The sequence below is a fragment of the Ctenopharyngodon idella genome, chromosome 5, assembly GCF_019924925.1.
Source record: "Ctenopharyngodon idella isolate HZGC_01 chromosome 5, HZGC01, whole genome shotgun sequence".
Lineage (NCBI taxonomy): Eukaryota > Metazoa > Chordata > Actinopteri > Cypriniformes > Xenocyprididae > Ctenopharyngodon > Ctenopharyngodon idella.
The window spans coordinates 13,378,095-13,405,558 of NC_067224.1; the positions used below are offsets into that span (position 1 = coordinate 13,378,095).

Here is a 27,464-nt window from a genome sequence, read left to right on the forward strand (position 1 = left end):
TACCGAATATACCCGGATTCTCGGTATTACCGGTACTACAGAAATGTGGGTATCGTCACATTTTCAAAATTTCAGTACCGACTTGGTACCGAAGTACCGGTACTTTTGACAACACTAGTATATATATATATCACAGTTATTGTCAATACGGTATATCGTGACACCCCTATAGCACTGTCTTTTTAAGAGGTCAGAATGTAATTGATTCATCATTATTTTTAAAGTGTAATGAGAAAAAATGAGGACAGGCTGAAAATTCAGGGTTAAGTTTTGGATGATAATGTTTAAGCAATGGTTGGATGCTTACTACACAACACATGCTCTACCTATCTGCCCACATTAAGTATTTAGGCAGTAGTTATTTGTCTGTTAATGGCTGACTTTATTGTTTTACAGGAGAGGAGGAAATGGCTAAAGAACTAGAGGAACTCTACGGTGATATTGATGCTCTAGAGTTCTACCCAGCACTTATGCTAGAGAAGACACGACCTGGTGCGATATTTGGCGAAAGCATGGTGGAAATGGGGGCCCCATTTTCCCTAAAAGGCCTCATGGGAAATCCCATTTGTTCCCCTGACTACTGGAAACCCAGTACATTTGGGGGGCAGAAAGGATTTGATATAGTAAACTCTGCTTCTTTGAAGAAACTGGTTTGTCTCAATACAAAATGGTGTCCGTATGTATCTTTCCATACTCCTCCATCAGATTATAAACAACAGAGGACATCTCACGGTGAACTTTAGCACAGTGTTTTTCTGGAATCTGTTTTAAATCACAGACCACAAATTTGATCTTTAATAACAGATTCTTAATTTTATTCCAGTAATTGGACAAAATGAATTATCTTGTAAATCAGAAACGAATTAGTAATAAGAGTTATTAGAGAGTAGTTATTTGTTACAAGGTGATTGAAGAATCATTTTTCATAATACTACCATATAATTAATGCTTTTGCATTATGAAATAATGTTCAGAAAGAACACACATGAGTATTTTATGGACTTAATTGACGCTTTGCTAAGCCCCGTCTTAAAAACATTACTGGCCAATCTTACCGGAGCAACTGTTGCCATTCGCCAACTTTTGTTCTTTTGTAATACAACGCCATAATTCATCCCCGCCCACTTAATGAGCATGTATTACTGAAAATCATGCTATTCACGAAAATCCTTATTCATTTGATGAATTTTTTATGGAAAGTTTGAAACCGTAACTAAGGGGGTGGAGCTTAAACGAAAGATCAGTTAAAGGACAAGTTCGCATATTGGTGATTCAATATTCTGGTAACACTTTACAATAAGGTTTCATTTGTTAATACTAGTTAACATAACGATACTGTTATTGTCTCTGTAAACTACAAAAACGCTAACTTTAACTAATGGGACCTTATTGTAAAGTGTTACCAGTATGGTTTACTATTTACTTTATACAGTAAACATGGGCATTTATTACTTTATTTGTTATTTACTTGATTTAACCATTAAAAATGGCTTCTGGTGGTTTATAACCTTATATTGCCAGGTTGATTCCGTCACATTAAAACATTTTTTACTTGAATAAAATCAGAACATTAATACATTACATTGTGCAAATGACTTTGAGGGGCTGTTTACAAGAAAAACAAAAAACGTTTTAAGCGTTTTGGCCGTTATTGTCTCCGTGTAAACTACAGAAACGCAAATTTGAGAAAACTGACTTCATGCGCATAGTTTTCTTTACAAAGCAACATTGCCAACTACTAGCCTGGCATGCATAATATAGCCTTTTTAGTCATTTTCGCAGATCCATGTGAGTGGGGATCATTTTGACAATGTTGTAGTCTGTACAAACGACAAACTTTTCCATTTTTAGTATATCGTTGTAGTGTAAACGTACCCTACGGGCACCTGTGTTGCCAAACATCCATCCATCTATTTTCCAAACCACTTGTCCTATGTAGGGTCGGTGGAGTCTATCCCAGGGAAACACCCTGGATGAATGGATGGCCAGTCCATCGCAGGCCAAAAAAACATTCAGCTTTAATAAAAAATTTAAAAAAAAACATCAATTGTATTTGCTGCCTCATGGTTTGTTCTGTTAAGTAAATTGACTGTCTAATGCACTGTATAGCTTTTTAAAAAGTCATTTGGCATTGAACTTTGGATCTGTGACAGGCCAGTTTTTTTTTTTTTTTTTTTTTCAGTGTTTACTGTTGTATTAATTTCTGTTCCTTGATAGAAATGAATGTAACCTTATAATATTCCTGTCCTTCCAAGCAAAAGACGAGCATCTGTAGCATCATTACTATGAGATTTTTCTGCAATATGATTTTGTTTGTCAAAGAGAACTTTATCTGTATGCCTGATCACTGTTATAAGCCGTTTACTGAAATAAAACAAAATCTATTTTACAACAATTTTTTAAATTGTACAGTTGATTGTCTCTTTAGGTGAAATATTGCCATAATCTTAATAAAAATATATTTGTGGCCATTAATACATACAATAACATTTAACAAATTAATTCATGCTGTATATTTATTACACTATTACCTGTTCTGAATAAAATGATATAGTTTAAATAGTATACAATGATGCTTGTGTCTCAGCTTCCTATAATATGACTTTTCTGAGTTCAAGAAAGTCAACAAGAGACATAGCTGTATTAATTGGCAACTTTTACTTCTATATAAAACAAAGTTATAACAGTTGGTTGCCCATGAAGTACAATACTTCCAATCTTAAGATTAATGTTTAACAATACAGGTCACAGAAATAACAAATGGTAAGGGTAGTTTAACCTTTGGCACGAGCAGAAGTAACAGTCGAGTTGTTGCACAAATAAACCATTTAACAACTTTTTTTTAAAGTTCCATGATCTCATTGCATTTATACTGCATTAAAGTGGAGACCTTTTCCAACAATATTTTACACAATACCATGATTAGGTTTGTAGAAGTAATTTCTTAAAGTATTAACTGCTTGAAAAATTGCTGAATAGTATCTAATTTTCAGAAATACATTAACATATACATTTAATTACTCTTAAATACACAGTATTATAAATTCCTTGGCATATGAAGAAAGTGTCTATGAACCTGATGAATGATAAATGTTACCTGCAATTATTCCCTGCGTCTGAATATGTGTACTTCCCTTCTACAAAAATACAAAGTATACAAAAAGCTGTATGTGAAATATATTTGTCATACACACAGAACACAAAATCTCAAGTTGGGTCTCTAAGTTTTCATGGTTGTTATTAGTGTCATTGGCAAATTAAAGCATTACATATTTCATATATTAAAATATCTTAGTAAAAATGAATTAAGGTAAATATTGTTGTTACTATATATTGTTATATCAGTGGATATAAATGAAAATGATTAAATATCATTCTTTATGTTAATTAATTTAGTGAAAAAAAATCCTTGAATATTTAAACTAGATTTTTACTTCTGTTCTTACTTTATTATTAAACATATAACATTAATTATTTGCTATGTGGCAACAATAGCTGTTTGGAAGAAATAGTGGTTCCTCTGATTGAAAAAAAGGAAATAGTAATAAAAAAAATATTATAGTTATAAAAGTGCCTTTTAAGCTAATTCACAAATGCTGAGATGATCAATATAATTATCAAATTTTGCTAAAATACATTTTTAGTTATGTCTCCCTGACATAATGCCACACTGTCAAAAAAGATTTTTTAAGATACCCTACAATTTATAGTGAAACATTTTAAATGGTTTAACATTTCACTATATGTAACTTTACTGTAAAATACTGTAAACTTTATGGGTTTTGGAAATATGAATTGCCATATAGTTTACAGTGTTTTGTTTCTTCTTTTTTATTATTAGTAATGTACCACCAGTAATGTATTACCAACATACAATCCAGTGATACTGGAAACATTGTCACTGTATTTTTATGGTGAATTTCTTTTTCTTTTTTTTTTACCGTAAATTTAACAGAATATTTTTCCTGTGCAGTACAGCAGATGTAGTATGCAAAGTAATTTCAAATTAAATTCAGTACATACTGTGAAAGTACAGGAATTCAGACGCATCTATTCTAACCAATTGCTCCATATGAGCTCATGCTGCCTAGGTGGCCTTTCATTAAACCAACATTATAAAAAATGACAATCATTAAAAAAGAGGGAGAAAAAGCATCAGCACCATCTTTAAACTAACTGACAGTAGCCCTATGAAATGAGCGATTTTTAAAATCATGACTTCAACGTTTGTCACACACTCTTGTTATTTACTGTGGCTAGCAGAGGGTGCAGACAGTTCATGCTCCAGCCTTGTGTTCACCTGCTGGCCTGGGGCCGAAGGGTAGAAGTGCACATCCACAGCCACAGAGGTCATGCCCAGCGACACGCAGTGGGACAGCAGGAGGGGAGAGAGACCGTGGGAGATATTGATGCTGTGGCGCACAGGAGTTGAGGAGGGATCGGTGGTCTGGAGGGTCAGGGAAGACCGCAGACCCTCTTCCTGGGCAGGTGCTGGATTGGCTGGAGGAGGTGAGGGAGCGTCTTGACATGGTTCAAACTCTCTGCTTCTCCAGTCCTCCATGCACTGCAGCTGAATGTCAGAATGTGGTGAGGGAGAGACCTTCCCCTCCTCAAATATAGTCTCCAGCTAATTCATAATGGAAAAAAGACAATATTTTTAAAGAGAAAACAAGTAACTGTTACTTCTTCCTTTATCTCTGTGATTTAACACTCAGATAGACTGTACGTTCTTTATGTTTGGAGTCAAGTCAAACAGGACTCCAAGATGGTGTATAAGATTTGTAAGATTCTCTGGTCTGATGAGACCAAGATAGAACTTTTTGGCCTTAATTCTAAGCGGTATGTGTGGAGAAAACCAGGCACTGCTCATCACCTGTCCAATACAGTCCCAACAGTGAAGCATGGTGGTGGCAGCATCATGCTGTGGGGGGTGTTTTTCAGCTGCAGGGACAGGACGACTGGTTGCAATCGAGGGAAAGATGAATGCGGCCAAGTACAGGGATATCCTGGACAAAAACCTTCTCCAGAGTGCTCAGGACCTCAGACTGGGCCAAAGGTTTACCTTCCAACAAGACAATGACCCTAAGCACACAGCTAAAATAACGAAGGAATGGCTTCACAACAACTCCGTGACTGTTCTTGAATGGCCCAGCCAGAGCCCTGACTTAAACCCAATTGAGCATCTCTGGAGAGACCTAAAAATGGCTGTCCACCAACGTTTACCATCCAACCTGACAGAACTGGAGAGGATCTGCAAGGAGGAATGGCAGAGGATCACCAAATCCAGGTGTGAAAAACTTGTTGCATCTTTCCCAAAAAGACTCATGGCTATATTAGATCAAAAGGGTGCTTCTACTAAATACTGAGCAAAGGGTCTGAATACTTAGGACCATGTGATATTTCAGTTTTTCTTTTTTAATAAATCAGCAAAAATGTCAACAATTCTGTGTTTTTCTGTCAATATAGGGTGCTGTGTGTACATTAATGAGGAAAAAAAATGAACTTAAATGATTTTAGCAAATGGCTGCAATATAACAAAGAGTGAAAAATTTAAGGGGGTCTGAATACTTTCCGTACCCACTGTATACTGACCTCAAACTTTTCAACAGTATTGCATATTCAGTGTCAGGTATCAAAATATTCTACTTTATATGTTTGAAAAAAAAAAAAATGTAACTGGTGAAAAGCACCACAAAAGTAAACGACTTTGTACTGACCTGGTCCTCCTCTCTAGGCTCCGGGTGAGTCTCCACAATAACTGGCAGGTCCTGGGTGGACTGGACACCCTCTTGCACTTCATCTGATGGTGGCTCCATCATCAAGGTGGATGGGCTGCTTTCTGTTGGGAGTGCTCTGGTCTCTGATGTGTTGGGGCTTTGCTCAATAACAGCCACCAAATTATCATCCTCAAATGCTCTGAAATGTCGTCATTAAAAATGTTACAAATTAAGTTAATGCAACGTTGACAGGGACATTATACAATGAACACAAGCCCTTAACAAAACTAACTTGTTATCATATGTCCTTTCCATCACAAGACGTTCCCCATGTCTGCAAGGCCCACATATACCCCTCAGAGCTATAAGGAAAAAAAAATTCATTATTTCAACATATCATTTATGAACTCATCACAGGTCTATGCAAGTATAATGAGTGTCAAGGTTTATTTTTATTACACTGAAGTCTCACCTGCTCTCCCTGTAGGTACAGCTGTAGGATCATTTTTCTGAACCAGAGAATAAAAGGCCATGGCAATGAAGATAAATGCCAAGGAAATACCTACTCCAACCACAATGGGAATGTCATGTTTCTCAATCACAGGCAACCAAGTTTGAGATTTCTCCTTTTCTCTGAAGAAAAGAGGGTCATATATTGTTTAAAAATCACACATCAAACAAAGCATGAAACAAAAACATCTCAGCATGCTTCAGCAATTTTTCAGGAAAAAAAAAAAAGCCAAAAAATTGAAAAAAATCTCTCATGCCACACTTTCTCATGTTAATGTTGAAGTACTGCTGAAGTAAAGATTTAAGCTGTAAAGAATATATCTATGCTTATCACTGATTTAAAACCACGAAAATGGCATCAAACAAATCTCTAAAATAATCTTTTTTTCTGAAATTAAAAATCACAGTATAACTGTCTTCCATCCTGTGTAACGCATACTGTACAAATTAGTTAATGTCTCAAAAATGTAGTGTGTCATGACTCTTTAAGGTTATATCTAAGAAGCATATCTAAACAAAATAAATGGGGGGGGATGAGAAGCTGATTAATGAGGAAGCTCATTTGATTACCAACCTGTTATTATTGTCAGTGGTCCTCATAGGGGCCTGTGAGGTGTTTTTCTTGAGTGATTCAACTAGTTCTGTGTCATTTGTCACCGATGACTTCATACCTCCAGACTGTTTAATGCTTTGACTCTTATTTTGATGCTTTTCCAAAGGGGCTGAGGCGGTGAAGTTGTCCACATCCATTACATTTAAGCCTGGAGTCTGAGTTTGTCCGCTTGAGGACTGGGCAGTTTTCTGGGAAAAGCTCTGAATGTTTTTAATTTGGGAATATGAGTCTGCTGGCAAGGGGCTGTTTGCATTTGGATTCATTAGTGGAGGTTTAGTGACCTGGTCCATTGGTTGGATATGTGGATGAGTATCCTGTATAAAAGTCTCTTGATGGTGTAGGTTTGGTGTAGGTTTGGCGGGCACAGCAGTTGGATTTTGTGTTTGTATGGGTTGTTTAATGATCTCATTGCTTCCTATGCTAATGCCAGTTGGCTTAAGTGAAATAAATTCTGTAGTGTCCTGGGTAGATTCAGGATTCAAGAATGTGGGTGAGTCCTCCACAAAAGCATTTAACACTGCACCAAACACACACACACAAAAAATAAGAATAAGAACAGTAATTTTTCATTTTGCAAAACAAACAGTTAAGGCAGGGGTTCTCAACTCTGGCCCTTGAGATCCACATTTCTACAGAGTTTAGCTCCAACCCTGATCAGATATAGTCTTATGTTGCCTTCACATGCTATCAGAATTATCGTAAATAGTTTCCTAGTTAAAAATTGGACATGAACGCCCTCTAAAGTTGTATGTAGGGGAGAGCGGGGTAAGTTGTCACACTGTTCATAACTCCAACATAGAGGCTCTATCTCAAAAATCAAATAGCCACTTTGTGTGACTTCTTCTTCAATAGTCATCTTCCTGTTCACATGTGGTCAAGATCGCTCTTATCTGAGGTTAGCACAATTTTCTTATTTTTTGGCTTAAAAAGTAAAAAAATTGCACTTTAAATTTTATACAATACAACTTTGTTAGGTATGAATGTTAAAAATTATTCTTTTGCACAAAATAGAGGAGACAATTACGTGTCTTTTGACACTTTAGCTGACACTATGTTGAGCTAACCTTGAGATTTAGCCAACATTAGCACACATGTCAGTTTGGGGCAAGTTGTCTCAATGACCCCAGTACAAATAAACACATAGAATATGCTCAAAAAACATTGTGATATTGTAATTTATTTGTGTGTGATGCCTGGATGAGGAACAACCCCGGGAAGACAATGTCAATTTATGACATTCCTGGGATTGTGGCAATTGCCTATCCTCTGGCTGCAACCCCCTTGTCTGATTAGTCAGATACAGGGCATCTGTTTTGTTCAGAGGTTAAACATGTTAAGTTAAGCGAGTTATCTGCAGCATTCCATTTAGTTATCATGAATCTATGTGCAAGCAAGAGAACGTTTTAGTTTAAAGTTCAAAGTAAAGTGGTCTTGCCACTTAATGTGTTTTGATTGAAATGTGTATTGTTTGGATTGAAATAATTGTTTTTCCAAATTCTCTAGGCATGATGGGGCAAATTGTCACAAGTGCACATTCTCTATTCAACAGTCTACAACTCCATAATGAGATAAGATATGAAAATGTGTCACAGACACGCCAGGCTCCACAGTCACCCAATCACATCGCACTCCCTCTCCTGAATACTAACAAGCCTCACCTGACGCCAATCCACAGTCATCACTACAGCCACATAAAAGACACACCAGTTCACACAGTCACTGTCCGGTCTCGTTTACACTTACCTTGTGTTAACTACCTCCTGGACTCCCTTGCTCTCCGTTTACCTGTCTCCAGCGTTCTCCGTAATTCCCTGTGTCTCCTCGTCTCCAGTGTTCCTCCAGTGTGTCTTCGCTCCCTCGTCTCCTGACATCCACGCTCTCTGTAAGAAACATCCAGCCAAGTATCAGTGCCAGCTCTTCATCATTCTGCTCTGTCAATCTGCATTCACTTACCTGCATCCTGTTCACACTCTGCATTACCATCAATAAACCTGTTAAACCCGTATCTGTGTCTCCGTCCCCTTCTGTACGTAACAGAAGACCGGACCAACACCGACAGCATGAGCACCCCGGATCCCATTCAAGAGCTGGTCACTGTTCTTCGTCGCACTTTCGCCAGCACCTCCACGGTAACAACACCAGCGAACACTTCCGCATCCACCGCCGCAGTTCCTTCACCTCCCGTGGTCGCCAGTCCCATGGCCAAACCGGCGCCCTTCTCTGGTCTGGCGGAGGATTGCAACGGTTTTCTCCTGCAATGTTCGCTGGTCCTGGAGATGCAACCGCACTTGTACCCTGACGATCGCTCCAAAGTAGCCTTCATAATCTCTCAACTCCATGGAAAAGCACTGCGATGGGCTGAACCTTTATGGAATTTGAACAACCCTGTTGTATCATCCTTGTCCAGTTTCACAACTCATTTCAAGGAAGTTTTTGGCAAACCCGCCTGGGACTCGTCGATTGGTGAGAGATTATGCAATTTAAAACAAGGTGCACTAACTGTGTCTGATTATGCCCTCCAGTTTCGTACCCTCGCTGCTGCAAGTGGCTGGAATGAGCAGGCCCTCATCACGACATATCGTCAGGGCCTCGATCCACGTGTGCGGTTGCATCTCGCTGCATATGAGGATTCCATCGGGCTCGAGAAATTTATTCAACTATCCATCAGATTCGCCACTCGTATGCAGCTGTGCTTAGAAGAGCACCAGGGCCAGCCATTATTCCCTGCGTTTTCCCGCCAGCCAGAGTCCGTCAGCCCTCCAGAACCAGCTAATGACAACATGCAAGTAGAGCACTCACGTCTTTCAGCGGCTGAGCGACAGAGGAGGCTGACCCAGAATCTCTGCCTGTATTGTGGTGGTGCCGGGCATTACATCGCCGAATGCCCCCTACGTCCTGCTCGGCCCATGGTGAGTGCCATTCTGCCTGCCCTGAATAGAATGAAACCACTCACAATTGAAGTAACACTTACTGCCACCAAACTTTGTTTTTCAGCCTGCGCGCTCCTCGATTCTGGGTCAGCTGGAAATTTCATCTCCGGAGCCCTCTGTCGCCAGCTGCATCTCAAAACCACTCCCACGCCGAAGATCTACCAAGTCCACGCGATAACAGGAAAACCACTACGGAAAGTGCGTTACAGCGTGGGACCTCTTCGTCTCCAGGTGGGAGTGCTTCACATGGAAGAGATCCAGCTGCTGGTTCTGGAGGAATCTACAACTGACGTGATCTTAGGGCGCCCATGGCTTGAGCAGCACAACCCCACCATCTCCTGGAGGACAGGAGAGATCCTGAAGTGGGGTAACCATTGTTTCCAAGACTGTTTCCCTGAACTCCCCGCGTCCAGTTATCCTGAGTCCCCGAAAATCCAAGTTGGGGCGACTACTGTGGAAAGCCCCCTCGAGAACCGTTCCACGGATATCCCCGCCTGTTACTCCCACTTCAGAGATGTCTTCTGTCCCAAACAAGCCTCCAAGCTGCCTCCCCATCGGCCATGGGACTGTGCCATTGACCTCATCCCAGGTGAGCCAGTGCCCAGAGGGAAAATCTATTCCCTATCCATTCCGGAGGAGAAAGCCATGGAGGATTACATCGACGAGGCGCTCAAGCAAGGCTACATCCGTCCGTCCACTTCCCCTGCTGCTTCCAGCTTCTTCTTCGTGGCGAAAAAGGACGGAGGCTTGCGGCCCTGCATAGATTATCGAGCACTAAATCAAATCACCATCAAGTTCCGTTACCCCCTTCCTCTCGTCCCAGCGGCCCTGGAACATCTGCGCGGCGCCACTGTGTTCACCAAGCTGGACCTCCGCAGCGCGTACAACCTCATCAGAATACGTGAGGGGGACGAGTGGAAAACAGCTTTCGTGACCCCTACTGGCCATTATGAGTACCTCGTCATGCCGTATGGACTGGTCAACGCCCCCTCCGTATTCCAAGACTTCATGCATGAGGTGCTCCGGGAGTTCCTGCACCGGTCTGTCCTGGTCTACATTGATGACATTCTGATTTACTCCCGGAGCCTGGCCGAACATCGCCGACACGTTGCGGAGGTCCTTCAACGCCTACGAAGCCACCACCTCTTCCTGAAAGCCGAGAAGTGCACCTTCCATCAGCCATCTGTGCACTTTCTCGGCTACATCATTGACCACAGTGGCGTCCGCATGGACGAGAGGAAGGTCACCGCAGTCAGAGAATGGCCCATTCCCTCCACGATTAAAGAACTTCAGAGATTCCTAGGATTTGCCAACTTCTACCGTCGTTTCATCCAGAACTATAGCACCATCACCGGTCCACTCACCAACCTCCTCCGTGGTAAGCCCAAGTCTCTGTCCTGGACCCCAGCCGCCACCCAAGCCTTTGAGACCCTCAAGACCGCTTTCACAACCGCTCCCCTCCTGGTTCATCCTGACCCTGAGCTCCCCTTCGTAGTCGAAGTAGACGCTTCAACCACCGGAGTGGGAGCGGTGTTATCCCAGCAGCAGGGGAATCCCAGCAAACTCCATCCATGTGCTTTCTTCTCCAGGAAACTCAACCCGGCGGAAATTAACTATGACATCGGCAACCGCGAGCTCCTTGCCATCAAGCTCGCCCTAGAGGAGTGGAGGCACTGGCTTGAGGGAGCTAAACACCCTTTTACGGTCTTGACTGACCATAAGAACCTAGGATACCTCCGTGATGCCAAGAGACTCAACCCCCGCCAGGCCAGATGGGCTCTTTTCTTCACCAGGTTCAATTTTACCATTTCCTACCGCCCCGGTCCTAAGAACGTAAAAGCTGATGCTCTCTCCCGTGTCCATTGTGTAGAAGAGAATAACGAAGATCCAGAGCCCATCATCCTCGAACGACTCATCGTGAGCCCCATCTCCTGGTCGGAAGAGACGCTCCCCAAGACCAATGCCTCCACCAACGTTCCGCCGGGTTGCCCCCCCGGATTGAAGTATGTACCCCGGTCACGACGCACACCCCTCATCCACTCCACACATACTTCACTGGGCACTGGCCACCCCGGGGTCAACGAAACCCTCTCGCTGTTGAAACAGCGCTTCTGGTGGCCCAGCATGCTATCCCACGTCAGAAGGTACGTACAAGGGTGCAGGGAATGTGCCATCTCAAAGAGCCCACGCCATCTTCCCTCCGGAAAACTCCTACCTCTGCCCGTTCCCACTCGTCCATGGTCACACCTAGGAGTAGATTTCATCACCGACCTTCCTGTCTCCGATGGTTGCACCTGTGTGCTGGTCATAGTCGACCGCTTTTCCAAGTCCTGCCGTTTAATTCCCCTGCCAGGACTCCCCACTGCCATGGAAACGGCAGAACTGTTATTTAACCACGTCTTTCGTCATTATGGATTACCTGAGGACATCGTTTCGGACCGTGGTACCCAGTTCACATCCCGAGTCTGGAAGGCCTTCTTCAAGCTCCTAGGTGTGACCGTAAGCCTCTCCTCAGGTTACCATCCCCAAACAAACGGGCAGACGGAGAGGAAGATACAGGAGATTGGCCGTTTCTTACGTACCTTCTGTCACGGCCACCAGGACTCCTGGAACCAGTTCCTGGGCTGGGCCGAGTACGCCCAGAACTCCCTCCGTCAACCCACTACTGGCCTTACACCTTTCCAATGCGTGCTCGGCTACCAGCCCCCACTCTTCCCCTGGGATGGGGAACCCTCTGACGTTCCGGCAGTGGACTACTGGTTCCGGGAGAGCGAGAGGGTCTGGGACTCAGCACATCTGCAACTCCAGCGAGCCCTACGCAGGCGCCGGTTGACAGCCTGACCTTCGACGCTCCCACGCACCCAACTACCAACCAGGGCAGAAGGTCTGGCTGTCAACCAGGGACATCAGGATGCGCCTGCCCTGTAGGAAACTGAGTCCTAGGTTCGTTGGCCCCTTCACCGTCATCCGGCAGATCAACCCCATCACCTATCACCTGCAACTCCCTCCTGAGTATCGCATTCACCCAGTTTTCCACGTGTCACTGTTAAAGCCTCACCATCCCTCTGTCCTTCCCTCCACAGAGCCTGGCGATTCCGAAGATCCCCCTCCTCCACTCATCGTAGAAGACGGAGTGGCCTATCAAGTGAAAGACATCTTGGACTCCCGGCGCCGTGGTGGTTCCCTAGAATACTTAGTCGACTGGGAAGGGTATGGTCCCGAAGAACGCTCATGGGTCCCGAGAAATGATGTTCTAGACCCCAGTCTCCTTGACGACTTCCACGCCAGACATCCCAGTAAGCCTGCCCCCCGAAGTAGAGGTCGGCCACCACGACGTCGGGGTCCACGGTCCTCAGGAGCGGACCGTGGAGGGGGGGGTAATGTCACAGACACGCCAGGCTCCACAGTCACCCAATCACATCGCACTCCCTCTCCTGAATACTAACAAGCCTCACCTGACGCCAATCCACAGTCATCACTACAGCCACATAAAAGACACACCAGTTCACACAGTCACTGTCCGGTCTCGTTTACACTTACCTTGTGTTAACTACCTCCTGGACTCCCTTGCTCTCCGTTTACCTGTCTCCAGCGTTCTCCGTAATTCCCTGTGTCTCCTCGTCTCCAGTGTTCCTCCAGTGTGTCTTCGCTCCCTCGTCTCCTGACATCCACGCTCTCTGTAAGAAACATCCAGCCAAGTATCAGTGCCAGCTCTTCATCATTCTGCTCTGTCAATCTGCATTCACTTACCTGCATCCTGTTCACGCTCTGCATTACCATCAATAAACCTGTTAAACCCGTATCTGTGTCTCCGTCCCCTTCTGTACGTAACAAAATGTAATGAATACAACATATGTGCCCAAGACCTCCTTCTTTCATTTGGTATGACATTTATACCATTGTGATGTATGGTGCTCAGTAAATGTTAGACAGTGTGAAAAGTGTGACAACTTACCCCGCTCTCCCCTACTACTGGGAATCTCTGGGATAATTTTGATACCCAAGTTCCCTATGGGCATGCCATAAAGTTTGAACATGGCGGAGGGGAAAACGACTGCTGCTGTGACTGCTATTCTTTATTAGTTTTTTCTCACAATAGCTACATCGCCTTGTATTGTCGTTAAAGCAGTGCATATTTATATATATATATAAATAATCATTTGAAGCATACTGTATGTTTTATACACAGCCTGTATTTATAGCCTGTATTACATAAATTCCAGAATTGTCAGCAAGCTGACTATCTTGATAGCATGGTGAATGTTTATATGACTGTCAGTGAATGGAAGACTAAATATAATTTTAGCTTTAATGCGATTTTCCCAATAAATAGGCGAGAATAAACATGGTGTCCTTCGTGACATGGTGCCGGAGTTGTGCAACAGTCAATCACCATTTGCGGATACCATAGAAATGAATAAGAAGTGCCGGAAACTGAATCATACCTATTGCACAATTGTCTGTGACTTCTCTTATAAAACAGCATTTTTTTGGAGTAAAATCTAAAAATATTCAGTCCAAAATAAATGTTTAAGAGCAAACATGTTGAAGATTAGCCGATGGGCTGTTGATTCATGAAATGATAAGCTGTTTTCCCACAAAAGCAGTATATTCAATGTAGTTAAGCCTCTCTTATATTGAAATTCATTTAAAAAACGAACTCTGGTCGTTAGCAGGCATTACGCTTTTTTTTTTTTTTTTTTGTTAACCTTGCAGGCTTGCCTTTAAGTGGCCTTGCTCTAGCTTTCTAGTATGACCTGATAAGACCTTGATTAGCTTGTTCAGGTGTGTTTGATTAGGGCTGAAGTTAAACTATGCAGGAAAGTGGACCTTGAGGGCCAGAGTTGAGAATCCCTGCTCTAAAGTATGTTAATATCCTTACAAGATATCTTTGTATAATCTTCAGTTGTCTGCAGAAGGGATTCATTCATCTCTGTATTGTTTGAACCATGCAAAAAGGAATTAGTAAATAATTCTTGCTCACTCTCTGGAACCTGCAAGATTAGATAAACATACAAATTCAGACCCATAATTGTTACCAGATGCATGTGTTGCAAGAAATTATTCAATGGACTTAACTACTGAAAATGGTCAAAATGGTGGAGAATGTTGATGAAAATGCCATAGTACTCACAAAACAATCACAGAGTCACAGTTACACATTATGAGTCTAATGTCATGGATGGTACCAGAATGACTATCTCTGCACACTGCATTACTCACAGTGGTTATAATCGTTTTACTCAGTGCTTCTTTATCACGTGGGACATCAGAGTCAGCTTTAAGTTAGAGCATTAGGATGATTAGATCAAACCGAGATGCAAACATGAAACTAATCTATATTTACTGAAGGCATGAGAACTAGTAATAGTTTAGTTCTCATGCATTTTACTCACCAGTTACAGATATAATGGCACTTCTCACATCCTGACCGACTCTGTTTTCTGCAGTGCACTGGTACTCTCCTGAATCAGACCGGTGAATGTTTGAGATGACCAATGTCCCATTATCTGTAAAATTAAATGTAACATTTTAAAAACAAGGGAAAACCTGCATCATATTAAACCACAGTCTGTTCCATATGTAACAAACCATCAATGTGAATCTGTTGTGGGAGTGAGACCAGAGACTTTGGACCAGTCAGTTGTGGTGAATTTTGTATCAATGCTGTTCTAATCCAAGTGTATTTGACAGGATAATCTCCCACGGCTCGACAAGGAAGACTAACAGGAGATCCCTCTGAGACAGTGAGTGATGCAATGAAGGAAACAATGACTGGTTTCACTGAAAACAAAAAGAAATACAAAGTTAGATCAGAGGCGAATTCCAATCGGAAGTGAGCATCCCTATGCCCTACTCACTCTGAAGGGCAGGGCCCTTGAAGTGGGCACTTTGGAGGGAGCAGGACAACATAATTTTCTCAATGCAGTGTGGTGTCCATCAACCCATTAGCTGTTCTTACAAGAAGAATTTATTATTATTGCTGTTAATTTAATTGTTGCAAAAAATATACATTTTATAATGAAGTTTCTAAAATATGCTTTTCATGTGTGTATGTTCCGTTGCATGCTGCTCTCAAACCTGCAAGTAGTCAACACTACCTAATTATTCTGTTTATAGGTTAACACAACCGCTCCCGCCATCTAGCTTTAAAATGAATCGCAAGGATTTGCCACTCTGGGTCATGTGACCATAAACTATAAAATTACTTCCTTGAAGCGACCATCGCATGTACCCTTCGCTAACGGAAGGGCCCTTCATGAAGGGATTCAGGTGTTCGCTTTTGTTTGGAAGCCCCTACAAATGGCGTTCCCTTCGTAAAGTGCCCTTTCAAGGGCACAAAAGCGCTGTTTGGAATTCGATCCAGTTGTCAGTCTGTTGAAGTTAAAGACATCACAAACACCCTAACAAAAAAGTACTAAGGTGGTACCATAATACAGTGATGTATTAGTTGATAATACCATGGTACTAAGTGATTACTTTAAAAAAATATATTTTCACATCCTCTTATCTCAAAGAATACCACAGAACAACATGTTAGTACTTGTACATGTTGGTACTTTTTTTTTAGTATACTATTAGTAATCTATAAGAAGATTTACCAGCAACTCGAAGAGTCATGGTTTTCTCATCGTGACCCAGTGTATTGGAGGCTGTGCATGTGTAATATCCTTCATCATACTTTCTCACTGATGAAATGTAGAGAGTTGTATTTCTTAACCTGGGAACAAAATGAATTTACAAGCACCACCCAGTAAACAATAACCACAATTATAGTTAATAAACTCTTCCTGCAAAACTTACCCCATGATAATTTTGCCTCCAGTTTGGACAGATTGGCCTTGCTTTGACCACCTGATTAAAGGAGCAGGTTGTCCTAACACTTGGCAGTGAATCGTCACTTCAGCTCCTACACGAGATGTTACCACTGTTGGCCAGATAGTCACGGATGGAGGTTCTGAAATAATAAGGCCAGATTGAACAGAGAAAAGAATATAATAACGGAAGCTGAGCAAACATAATGGAGATTTCAAAATTCACAAATGACTAGCCAAGGTTTTATGGATTAGTGGACCCCTTTGGATCATGATAGAACTACACTATCACAGTTTCCTGAAACACATTGTTTTCTTGATTTATTTTATTGTTATGATTTCTTTTATTATCTTATTTTTATTATATATGTTTTTTTTCATTCCTGTGAATGCACACATGTATTTTTCTTCTGTAAAGCACTTTGTCAACACTGTTTTTAAAAGTTGCCATATAAATAAAGCTTTCTTACTAAATGCCAAATAAACTTGATTAAGAATTATACTATATTTAAAAATTCCTAGAAATGTAATATAATTTTTTTTTACAATAAATTAACTTAAAAAACATTTGATATTATATACAAAAATAATAAAAGGTCTCATAAGTAATAATAATGATAAGTATCATATCAATATCTTAATATTTATATGGCAGGTAGAACAATACTACAAAAATCACAAGAGGTTCTTCTGCAGATTTATACATAATTTAAATGGATCATTTTTTACACAATTTACATTTGGCCTTTTCATGTTTCTTGAATAAATATTCTGGCTCATTTTGCTATTCTTTCAGGTATCAAGAGGAGTGTAGTACTCAGCTCCATCTACCAATTGTAAAAATTATTTAAAAAAGTATTAAAAATGACTGAAAGTCATTCTGCAGATTCTGTCTAGACCTGATGGGTTTTAATAGACATAAAATCACTCCCTGGTTTATATGTGCAATGAAATGTTTATGATTTCATAGTTCGGTCTAAACCTTTCTTGGATAACACCTACATAGTGATCTTATCGATCTATGAGTTACTTTCAAGAAAGTCAAATAACTCCTTACCAAGAACATCCAGGAAGATTTTTTTCGAGGTGAGAGCCCTTTTGAGAAGGGAATTAGATGCTCTGCAGAAATACAATCCACTGTCTGTCTCTTGTACACTGAAACACAGAGACTCACAGCTAGAAATATATTAAAGATATTTATTTTACATTTTTACTGTTTTAACTTATTAAGATTCAATTTACAGACAATACTCTCTGAGTTAAAATATGGACATGCACAATTAAAATATACACAAACATCACAGTTCAGCAAAAACAGAAAACATAAATCAGGGGTGTCCAATCCTGCTCCTGGAGGGCCACTGTCCTGCAGAGTTCAGCTCCAACCCCAAATACTTCCCAACTTTATAGTGGGTGAAAAATGTCTCAGGTTACACATGTAACCATGGTTCCCTGAGAATAGGGAACGAGACGCTGCATAAACACGCTAGGGGAACCGCCTCCGCGGGAACCGGTGTCTGAAACACATATCCAATCTCTGCAATATCATATTGACCGGCGACAGCCCATGACATCATAATAATGCGACCCATAAGTATATAAGGGGCGCCCAGATAACATGTCATCCGCTTATTGTCTGAAGGGACTGTAAGCAGGCGGGCCCCGAGGCATGGCTAAGAGACTCAGCATCTCGTTCCCTGTTCTCAGGGAACAATGATTACATGCGTAACCTGATACGTTCCCTTTCGAAAGGGAACTCAACGCTGCGTAAACACGCTAGGGGAACGATATACCAACGCCGCCATGCTGAGGGGAGTGCATGCCATGCATGGCAGCGACAACTGTCAGAATCCAGCAATTCAATTGAAATGCTAGACCCACTCACCCTACGAGTCACAAATGGGATGTCAGTGACAGCGCTCCCAGCAGTCAAAACCTCAGCTATAAGCCTCAAAGCGGCCTCCATATTTTACATATGAAGACATGTCAAGGCCGCACAAAGGCCTGGAACCAACATCTTCAACAGAAGGGGTCCCTTTTAGGGAGCGTGGCTAGAGGGCCCAAAGGCACCCCAGCCAGTCACTTCTCAGGGGAATGAAGGGAGGCTGACCTGGCTTCTAGTAGAACTAGTAACCTAGTCTGCCAACAACCCGTCTGTTTCCTCGGAAACAGAGTCTCTAGACACAGAAGTCTCACGAATAGACATCCAGAAAGAGGGACTGCAGAAAGGCCAGTAAACCAACTCAGACCTGACCCTAGAGACGGGCATCCTGGAGAGCAGGACTCAGCGAAGTGCTATCGACCCTTGCAAGCAAGGGGAGTATATCTGTTCGATCCTAGGATCTACAAAGCACCTATGTTTCAAGGCGCTAAGGATGCAGTGCACTCTAAAAGGAACCCTAGCGAGGGGAATGCTTACAGCCTATTATAATAATTATAACTCATAACGCATCAGGGAGGCCAACAGTGGCCAAACACCTGGTATTGAGTCTTTGACTGGCAGAGAAGTAACTATACTATGGGGAATTCGCCTTCAGAGGGGCCTACTAAGGCCAAACATCTCGATGTAGAACGTTCACTAGCTGAATGTAGTCATTGCTAGCTGCCATGTGCCCACTTATTAGGGGCTGGCTCTCAGGGAGGTCTGCTAAGGCCAACTACCTGATAAGAAGACTAGCTAGCTGTACAAAGCCTGCAACCTTGGGCTCGCCCACAGGAAGGCCTGCTAATTCTCAGAGCGGCCTGCTAAGGCCAACAAACTGAAAAGCTCTACATGCAGCTCTACCAGAGACCCCAATACTGCTGGGGGACTAGCTTCCAGGGCAGCCCGTTAAGGCCAGCTGCCTGGTAGCCAGTTCTAAGTGGCTAAATACACTGAAAAAGTACCCGCACAATAGGGAACTTGCTCACAGAGAGGCCTCCTAAGCCTACTTATCCATAAACAAAGTCATTGCTAGCTGAGCTTTCACATACCCAAAGTGCTGGGGACTCGCTCACAGAGAAGCCTGCTAAGCCTGCTACTAAACCCATTTACTGGGGCTGTTAACAGGGAGGCCTGTTAAGGCCAGCTACCTGACGACGCATGTGCTGGCTGCTAGGGGCCCAACATGGTGGGGACTCACTCTGAAGCGAAGCCTGTTAAGGCTCACATCCTGCGGGCCCACGCTGGACATAAATCTAACTGAAGCAAAGGGCTCGTCTCTTTGATACATAAAACTCTCCAAACCATGAGTAGAGGAGACAACTACCCTAACCTGAGGTGGCTATTAAGGCGGCCTGCTTTTAAGAAGGCGTACCACCATGGAAAACTGTGGAGTCTGCCACCCTACAAGCCTGAAAGGGTCTCTCACTATCAAAGCCACGGGCAGACCGTCAGAATAATTTTCATCATCGGCCCAGCCACAGGCCTGATATAAGAAGCTCCTGGGCTGAAGAAGGATGGAGAGGGTTTAGATCTTTTCAACCCTCAGAGAAAGGAGATCCATCAGCGACACTGGTCGTGCTTCTGCTGGATCACCTCCCTCAGATCCTTCTTCTTCCTTGAGTCTCGCCTCCTCTGCGACCTACTCCGCCATGGAGGGGGCGCACGAGAGGCAACACTCTTTTTCTGGCCCTGTCTACGACCCTCGGGCCGGGATGGGCCAACAGTCTGTCTGGGTGAGGACTCAGACCTCAGCGGTATACAGGTTTTGAAAGCTGCAGAGCACGCCTTCGCCTCTCTGAACTTTCCGACCACTGCTTCAACGGAGGTCCTAAAAAGCTCAGAGGGTGAAACCGAGGCATCGAGAAGAAAGGATTTTTCTTTCTCCCCAATGTCCGCCAAGTTCAACCACAGATGGCGCTCCAGGGCCACCATTGCCGCCATTGATCGACCGATCGAGGCAGCGGTCTGTTTGGTGGCCCAGAGCACCAAATGCGTGGTGCGGAGCAGCTCTATGACCGCTTCAGGGGAGAGCCCTGCCCCTTGGTCTAAGTCCCTCAGCAGGTCCGCCTGGTACGCCTGCAACACAGCCATTGTGTGCAGAGCAGCGCCAGCCTGGCCTGCTGCCGCGTATGCCCTGCCATTTAGACGTGATGTCACTTTAAGAGGTCTAGATGGCAGGGTTGGAGCCTTCAGTGTCGATGTCCGCCCCGATACGAGATCGATACATACGGCATCGATACATACCCATAATCTGCCAATCCCTCGACATCAGCGAAATTTGCTCGCTGATTTCGATGGATTCGCGCCGAGTATGGGTTTTTCCATACCTTCTCAACCTCAATATGCAGGTCGGGAAGGCTCACTAGAGTTGGAGGGCTATGGCCGGAGAGAAACCAATCGTCAAGCCGTCATTCCACAACCTCCAATAACTGGCATACGCGGGGCAGGGTGGCTGAGAGGATTCAGTAACATCAATAAACTCACCTTCTCTATCTTCCCCAGCCATCTCCTGCTCGGCTGGAAGAGCACTGGCCGATGGACCTGAGGATGCAGATGAAGTCGCATCCTCTCCCAGCAGCGCTGCCTCGTCAATTGCAGCGGGCCGTTGAATTCTTAGAAAATAGTGCACATCCGATGTGGTAATGCGGCCACGACGTGAAGCGGAGTACACCAAGAATTCAACGGCCTGTCGTCAATTATTCCGCTTATACTATGGTTACTACACCTCAAGACACTGTACCGATGTTGTATTTCAAGACATTTGTCAGGTTTTTGTACTTAAAACACTCTTGTGTGTGGGACTAATTTCTTACGCATCTCATCCCAAGCCTCCAATGCTAATTTCAAAACGTCATTTCAGAACTAGTAACGGAGGCTTGAGCCTTGATAGCAGAATAATACAGTTGATACAGTTATTACCGCAGTTGAGAGAGAGAGAGAGAGAGAGAGAGAATAAGCTTGTGAATTAGCCCACCTGAATCTGTGCGTCTCTCACAGCAGCAGTGTCTCTACTAAGTTAATAGCGAAACTATAAGTTTATCTACCTCAAGAACCGCACAGTTATTACCTCGCTGGTGAGAAATGCCATGTATCTTTTAAGTTGCTAAACTATTTTACTGATTAATTCGTCAGAGCAGCACTGACAAAACGTTTCTGTGCGAGTGTGTGTCCGTACTATACAGTATGTGACGTGTGTACGTTTGAAAGAGAGAGCGGGAGAGAGAATGCACTTTCAGGGCACAATAAAACGTATTTTGTGGCAATAATTTGTCGTTTTCATCCATTTGTTTACTATATTTATTTGCTTGGCCGGTGTCGTTGTGGGTTTTGGTTCTTTTGTGGTTGTAGACTGTAGGACCTATTGAAATAACTGAAAACATTTGGCAAAGTGATATGGAACGCTATCTCTGTATAAGAAACAACATTTATGGGACTGTTCATGTCAGATTTTGTTGCTGATTTGAAATGTTATTTAATTGTGAGTTCGCCAAGCAGTTTTTGAGATTTCTGGATTCCCCCATTCAAATAGATAGGACTTGCAGAGGCGTTGCAAATATGGCCACCTAGTGAACAGACTTTCCTTGAAATGGACTTTGATGACAGTGAAGTGATGTAACTGACGCTAGTAGGTCACATGATAATGACAGTATGGTGAATGTAGTACATCCAGATTACATTCATACTACACACACCTATACTATATAGAACCACACAACACACCTGTGGAAGAGCAGGTCTCCATTAGGATCAGCAGTATAATGCAGTCCTGGGTTGAGGAGTCTGTTGTTCTTAAACCAGGACACTTGTGCTTGGGGTCTGCTGTGAGGAGGCCTACAGGAAAGAGTCGCAGATTCACCCTTCTTCACTGTTAGGTTGGCAGGTTCAAGCATAAAGTTCCAATCCATAACTGCGTGAGAAGGGATGAAAGGGTATGCTAAATAGAGGACATGTGTGAGCAGCTACAACCTGGAACAAAAGTAGATTCATCCGAAAGGAAATACCTGCAGGTAGTAGGTAGGCTGGTTGGGATTTCACTTTCTCCTTCTCATTGCGGGCTTCACAGAAATACAGCCCCTCATCTTGTGACGAAACTCTTCTAGGAAGAAGATGTTCACAATTTTATTGCCTTGTGTTACAAGTATTTAAAGGATTAATTCACTTTCAAATGAAAATTACCCCAAGCTTTACTCACCCTCAAGCCATCCTAGGTGTATATGACTTTCTTCTTTCTGATGAACACAATCAGAGAAATATTAATAAATATCCTGACGCATCCGAGCTTTATAATGGCAGTAAGCGTTACCAAATGAGTATGAGCTGAAGAAAGTGTCTCCATCCACATCCATCCATCATAAACATATTCCACATGGCTCCGGGGGGTTAATAAAGGCCTTCTGAAGCAAAGCGATGCGTTTGCGTAAAGCAAATATCCATATTTAACAAGTTATGAAGTAAAATACATAGCTTCCGCCAGACCGCCTTCCATATTCAATTTACGAAGAAAGTGTAAAACTCTTGCAGTTCAAAAAGCTTATCCTACATCCTATGCCTTCCCTATTCAACTTTCTTCAGCTCATACTCGTTTGGTAACGCTTACTGCCATTATAAAGCTTGGATGCGTCAGAATATTTATTAATATTTTTTCGATTGTGTTCATCAGAAAGAAGAGAGTCATATACACCTAGGATGGCTTGAGGGTGAGTAAAGCTTGGGGTAATTTTCATTTGAAAGTGAACTAATCCTTTAAGGTCACCATGAAATCAAAATGGACAATTCTTTTTTTTTTTTTATGGAATACTGCAGTATAATCAATGTATATTGCAGCTAAATGATTTATCCATGCACATCATTATATATTTTGATGTTTTAATTTCACACTTATTTATTCATAATCTGCAATAGAAAAAATCTTACTGAAAAATCAGAACTTGTCCTTCCTTCTGCAGATCCCATCTAGAAGAATTGGGTAATGGACGTCCATCTTTAAACCACTGCACTGTGGGAATGGGAAAGCCTTCAACAAAGCAGTGGAGTTCCGCTTCCATTTCAACAGGTACAGTGACATTTTGTGGGCCCTCAATAATCTTTATGTCTACGTTGGAACCTGTGCATTAAAAATAAAGACACTGAATAATAAGAAGGTCAGATGTGTATATGCAAAATCTATCAAAGTTGTATGTCTTACCATGTACTGTCAGAGTTGCTGCTTGACTCTCCTTGCTTATGTTCAGCAGAGGATTGTGGGTGATACAGATATATATTCCTTGGTCTGCTTTGGTGATGTTAGCCAAGTGCAAAGTGCCTGAAGTCTTCCTCTGACTCCCTCCTCCATACTGTCCCTAGTGGTAATATTTTGTATTTAGCAAAGAAATATTATGAAACTTGTCACGGACACGGAGCGCTTTCCAGTTTTGGCGACAAATCATCGGATCTCTCTCCACGCATTTGTCGTGGTCGCGCTTTCTTTGTGGAATTTGTGCTGTGAATTATATTAATATTGTAGTTCTGCACAATCTCTGAGAGATGGGCTTCAAGTGACTGTTCAGCTGGCATGTGTAATTATAAAAATTATAATAATTAAAAAAAAAAAAAAAAAAACGTCACGTTCAAACCACACCCATGAACGGTTTTAACAAATCATCAAAGCTCTTCTAATAGCCGAGTTCTCATTGGTCAAGACGAACAGGAAAAATATCACCAAACAATATTTCATTTCGTAAAGGTTTTTATCAGCTTTAAACAAGTAGTAAAACTTAAAAACCTTTAGTTGTAATTGATTGTAAGTTATATGATATAACTGTGTGTACTATAAAAGTGTTTTTAGTTCTGTAGCTACCTGAATCTGGTTTCCTTTGGTAAGAACTCTGCCATTTTTTAACCATGAAATCTGAGCAGAAGGAAAACTATCACCAGAAACACACTGAAGAAAAACATCACGTCCCTCTTCAGTTGTCATGGACTGAGGGTGAAAGAACACATCTTTCAGGCCTACAAACAAACAAACAAACACAAATTACAATCTATGACCATTTGTGATGGACACCTTAGATGCATCATGTGTGTAAGTTCTTGTGTGTAACTATTAACATCATCTCTCATATTTCAATAGTTACTAATGCAAGATACATACATGCTTTGCTGATCATGACAGTGGTCTGAATCTGCTTGTTCCCTCTCTTTGCACTGCATGAATAGTTTCCAAAGTCGTCTTCTTTTAAGCGGGGAAAGTAAAGTGAGCCATTGGCCATTTGATGAATCCTGCTGTCCAGAATACCATCGTCTCTCTCCCATTTCACTGGTAGAGGAGCCTTTAGGCCAGAGTCAAACACTGTGCAGTGCAGCATCAGAGAGCTGTTTAAAGTCCCAACGCCATCTTCAGGTAAAATTGAAAATACTAAGCAAAAGAGAAAAGTGTGCAAGGAAATAAATTAATATGAAAAGATGATATATAAATATAAAGAGAGTATAATATGATTTTTTTAGAGATATAAAGTAAATGTAGTATGTTCTAAAAACACTGTAAAGCATGAAATGTGTGTTATTACCTCGAGAAGCCATATACCTCCTCTGAAAAATTAGTGTTGCTGCTGTACCTTAATATAGTCAGGTTGATTCAGTCATAATATATTTGACTTGTAAAAACAATTAATTTTTTAGATGCTAGATGTTTTTGGCCAGACAAAAAAGAAATTATAAGACATTACCAAATTATTAACTAGTGCTTTCTTACATTATGCATAAAATACATTTATTCTAATTTATTTTTATTTTTTTTTTTTTACAATAAAAACTACATTATCAACCTTAAAATCTGAGTAAAAAAGAAAATTGTAAATATGTCATATTTGCTTTACCACACTTTGTGGTAAAAACTCTGTTTATTTACAGTTTTAATTAGATTATTAATCCGTATTTTTATTGTGGTGTCAGGCTTGTGGACTGTACTGTATGTCATAGAATATGGTAGGATAGGATGGGAGAAGATTCCCCCTTAAAAAAAAAAAAATGTTGATTTACTTTTCAATTGCAACATATTGAGATATAAGTTTAGCATGTGCAGGATGGTGATGCATCAGCCAATGTGTTATTATAGGGTAAACTTTTACATAATATATAAATTACTTTTGATATCATTCTTATTAATATTTAAATATTTTTTTTAAATGTCATTAATGTAAAATACTAAATAAACTATTGTATTTAAAATTTAATTTTGACAATTTAGTTGATAATAATTGAATAACTGATGACAGACAAAGCAGAATGCCAGTAAAAGAGATTAATCTGAAAGGTAAAATTATTCTATAACTTATATACAAGCATATGAATATTTACTTATTTAATTGCCTATATTTTAATTGAAGATGTCATAATAGCAAGTATATGAATGCAAATTTGATGATTTTACTCAACTAACATATAGGTTTTAATGAAAACAAAGATGTCTGAAATGTACATCTAATTCGTGGAGGTACTGAATAATAACCCTATTAATTACAATAATTATTCAATTTAAAAATAATAACACTAGTAACAACATGCACTTGGGGCCTTCTGTGCCAAATCTGGGGGGGGGTCATCTAACTAATTTTGGTTTTCATCTAATTTTATCTTTTTACTTCAAAATAAAAGCTATAACTTTTACTCCACAAAACATTAATGTGTCCACAAATCCCTCATTAAAAATAGACACAAAAAACTATGATATTCAACGTAATACAATGTCATAAACCACTATTTTCCAGAGACACAAAATTAGATCAATTAACCTCAAACTGTTTTGACTGACTAAACCTCACAAATGTTGATATTCAGATGAAATGACAAAATTAAAAAATAGCATAGCCATTCATCTAAAGTGCTGAGATGAGATTTTGTGTCATCTATGGTCAGGAAAAAAAATTTAAGTGGGGGGACATCTTGCCCCGGGGGGCATCTTACCCCAACCTACCCTACTAAAAACACATTACATGAATTATGTTATCTGTAGCATAAATAATTTTATATGGCATTAGCATTTGATTACTGTTTGCAAAGTAATACCCAGCTATTCCAGATATTCAGTGTATCTTTCACCACATTAAATCTCACTTCAAATGGGCATCACTTTGAGGAAGCAGGGGTAGTTTGAAGTCCACCGTTGCTAGGCTACAGTGGAGCAAGCACAATGTTTTGGCAAGCCTTTTGTCAAATTATGCAAGCGTATAAAACATTTGCATGGCACACATGCATTTTTATGGGCCCGTTCAGCAGAATAAAATTCAATAAAATCACATAAGCACACTTGCATCCAAAATACTACACAGGTTATACTCACCTAATTCAGACACAACAGGATTTATCCTGATGGAAGAGGACAGAAGGAGGAGCATCTGAAGTGAACTCCATACAGGACGAGACATGCTAGCCCTCTTCATATGTGCCTTTCAAATGAAGATAATGGTCCATAGCATCATTCCTCATCTGACCAAATGCATTCATGCACTGCAAGACAAACAGTTCAAGTTCTCATACTAATGCAGGTTTCAACATAACTGTTGTATTTCACGTTTCATAATCATTACTGATTCGATCTTTTTTCAGTCAAAAAGTATATATATATATAAGTATATCAAATATTTAAAAACATACATACTTGTGGTTGTGCCTCATTTATTGGTGTGAGCGTGTCTTCAAAGAACGAGTGCAAATCACTAACTCTCACACAGCCAGCAGCACCTTCCACCTTCTCTCTCTCTCTCTCTCTCTCTCTCTCTCTCTCTCTCTCTCTCTCTCACTGCATATTCCTATTTTGGTTGTGTTTCATTACCACTATTATCATCACAGCCAGCCTTTGTATACTACAGACCTCTTTACTCTCTTCAATAGACTGAGCACTTTACACCACACAGCAGCAAACCTTCCATTTACTGATCGTAACATGAAAAGAGCAGAAGCGCTTTGTACTTAGAGGAT

General features: G+C 41.4%; 2 protein-coding genes across 8 annotated transcripts in view; one reads left to right on the top strand and one right to left on the bottom strand.

The window, feature by feature from the left end:
- The window catches only part of ptgs1 (prostaglandin-endoperoxide synthase 1), a 30,147-nt gene extending 27,752 nt beyond the window's left edge, over positions 1-2,395 (top strand). For both annotated transcript variants that reach the window (XM_051894793.1, XM_051894794.1), the window contains one exon: positions 397-2,395. In XM_051894793.1, coding sequence (XP_051750753.1) covers positions 397-743 — 347 coding nt within the window. In that variant the 3' untranslated portion in view covers positions 744-2,395. The remainder of the gene's footprint in view (positions 1-396) is intronic.
- On the bottom strand, positions 2,159-27,234 carry LOC127513177 (hemicentin-1). Of its 6 annotated transcripts, none has more exons than XM_051894787.1 (20): positions 27,145-27,234; positions 26,827-26,932; positions 24,640-24,903; positions 24,346-24,497; positions 23,695-23,848; positions 23,424-23,613; positions 22,511-22,605; positions 22,230-22,416; positions 17,643-17,740; positions 16,575-16,728; positions 16,373-16,491; positions 15,363-15,554; positions 15,167-15,280; positions 14,994-15,049; positions 14,653-14,764; positions 6,802-7,357; positions 6,190-6,350; positions 6,010-6,079; positions 5,718-5,916; positions 2,159-4,627 (listed from the first exon to the last, which is right to left on the bottom strand). In XM_051894787.1, the coding sequence occupies exons 2-20, from the start codon at positions 26,924-26,926 to the stop codon at positions 4,244-4,246; spliced, it is 3,357 nt and encodes a 1,118-aa protein (XP_051750747.1). In that variant the 5' UTR covers positions 26,927-26,932; positions 27,145-27,234; the 3' UTR covers positions 2,159-4,243. The 6 variants fall into 6 exon arrangements, with proteins under 6 accessions (XP_051750747.1, XP_051750748.1, XP_051750746.1 ...); XM_051894788.1 differs by having other exon boundaries at positions 22,511-22,602; positions 26,827-26,993; positions 27,145-27,232; XM_051894786.1 differs by having other exon boundaries at positions 26,827-26,993; positions 27,145-27,232.
- Positions 27,235-27,464: the final 230 nt, after the last annotated feature.

Bases quoted from the DNA above. Each gene is read 5' to 3' on its own strand.
- LOC127513177 (XM_051894787.1), bottom strand. From the start codon at position 26,926: ATGAAGAGGGCTAGCATGTCTCGTCCTGTATGGAGTTCACTTCAGATG. The intron at 22,417-22,510 runs GTATTTCCTTTC...CTTCTCACGCAG, and splicing joins AGCCTACCTACTACCTGCAG to TTATGGATTGGAACTTTATG. The intron at 16,729-17,642 runs GTAAGGAGTTAT...TTATTATTTCAG, and splicing joins AATCTTCCTGGATGTTCTTG to AACCTCCATCCGTGACTATC.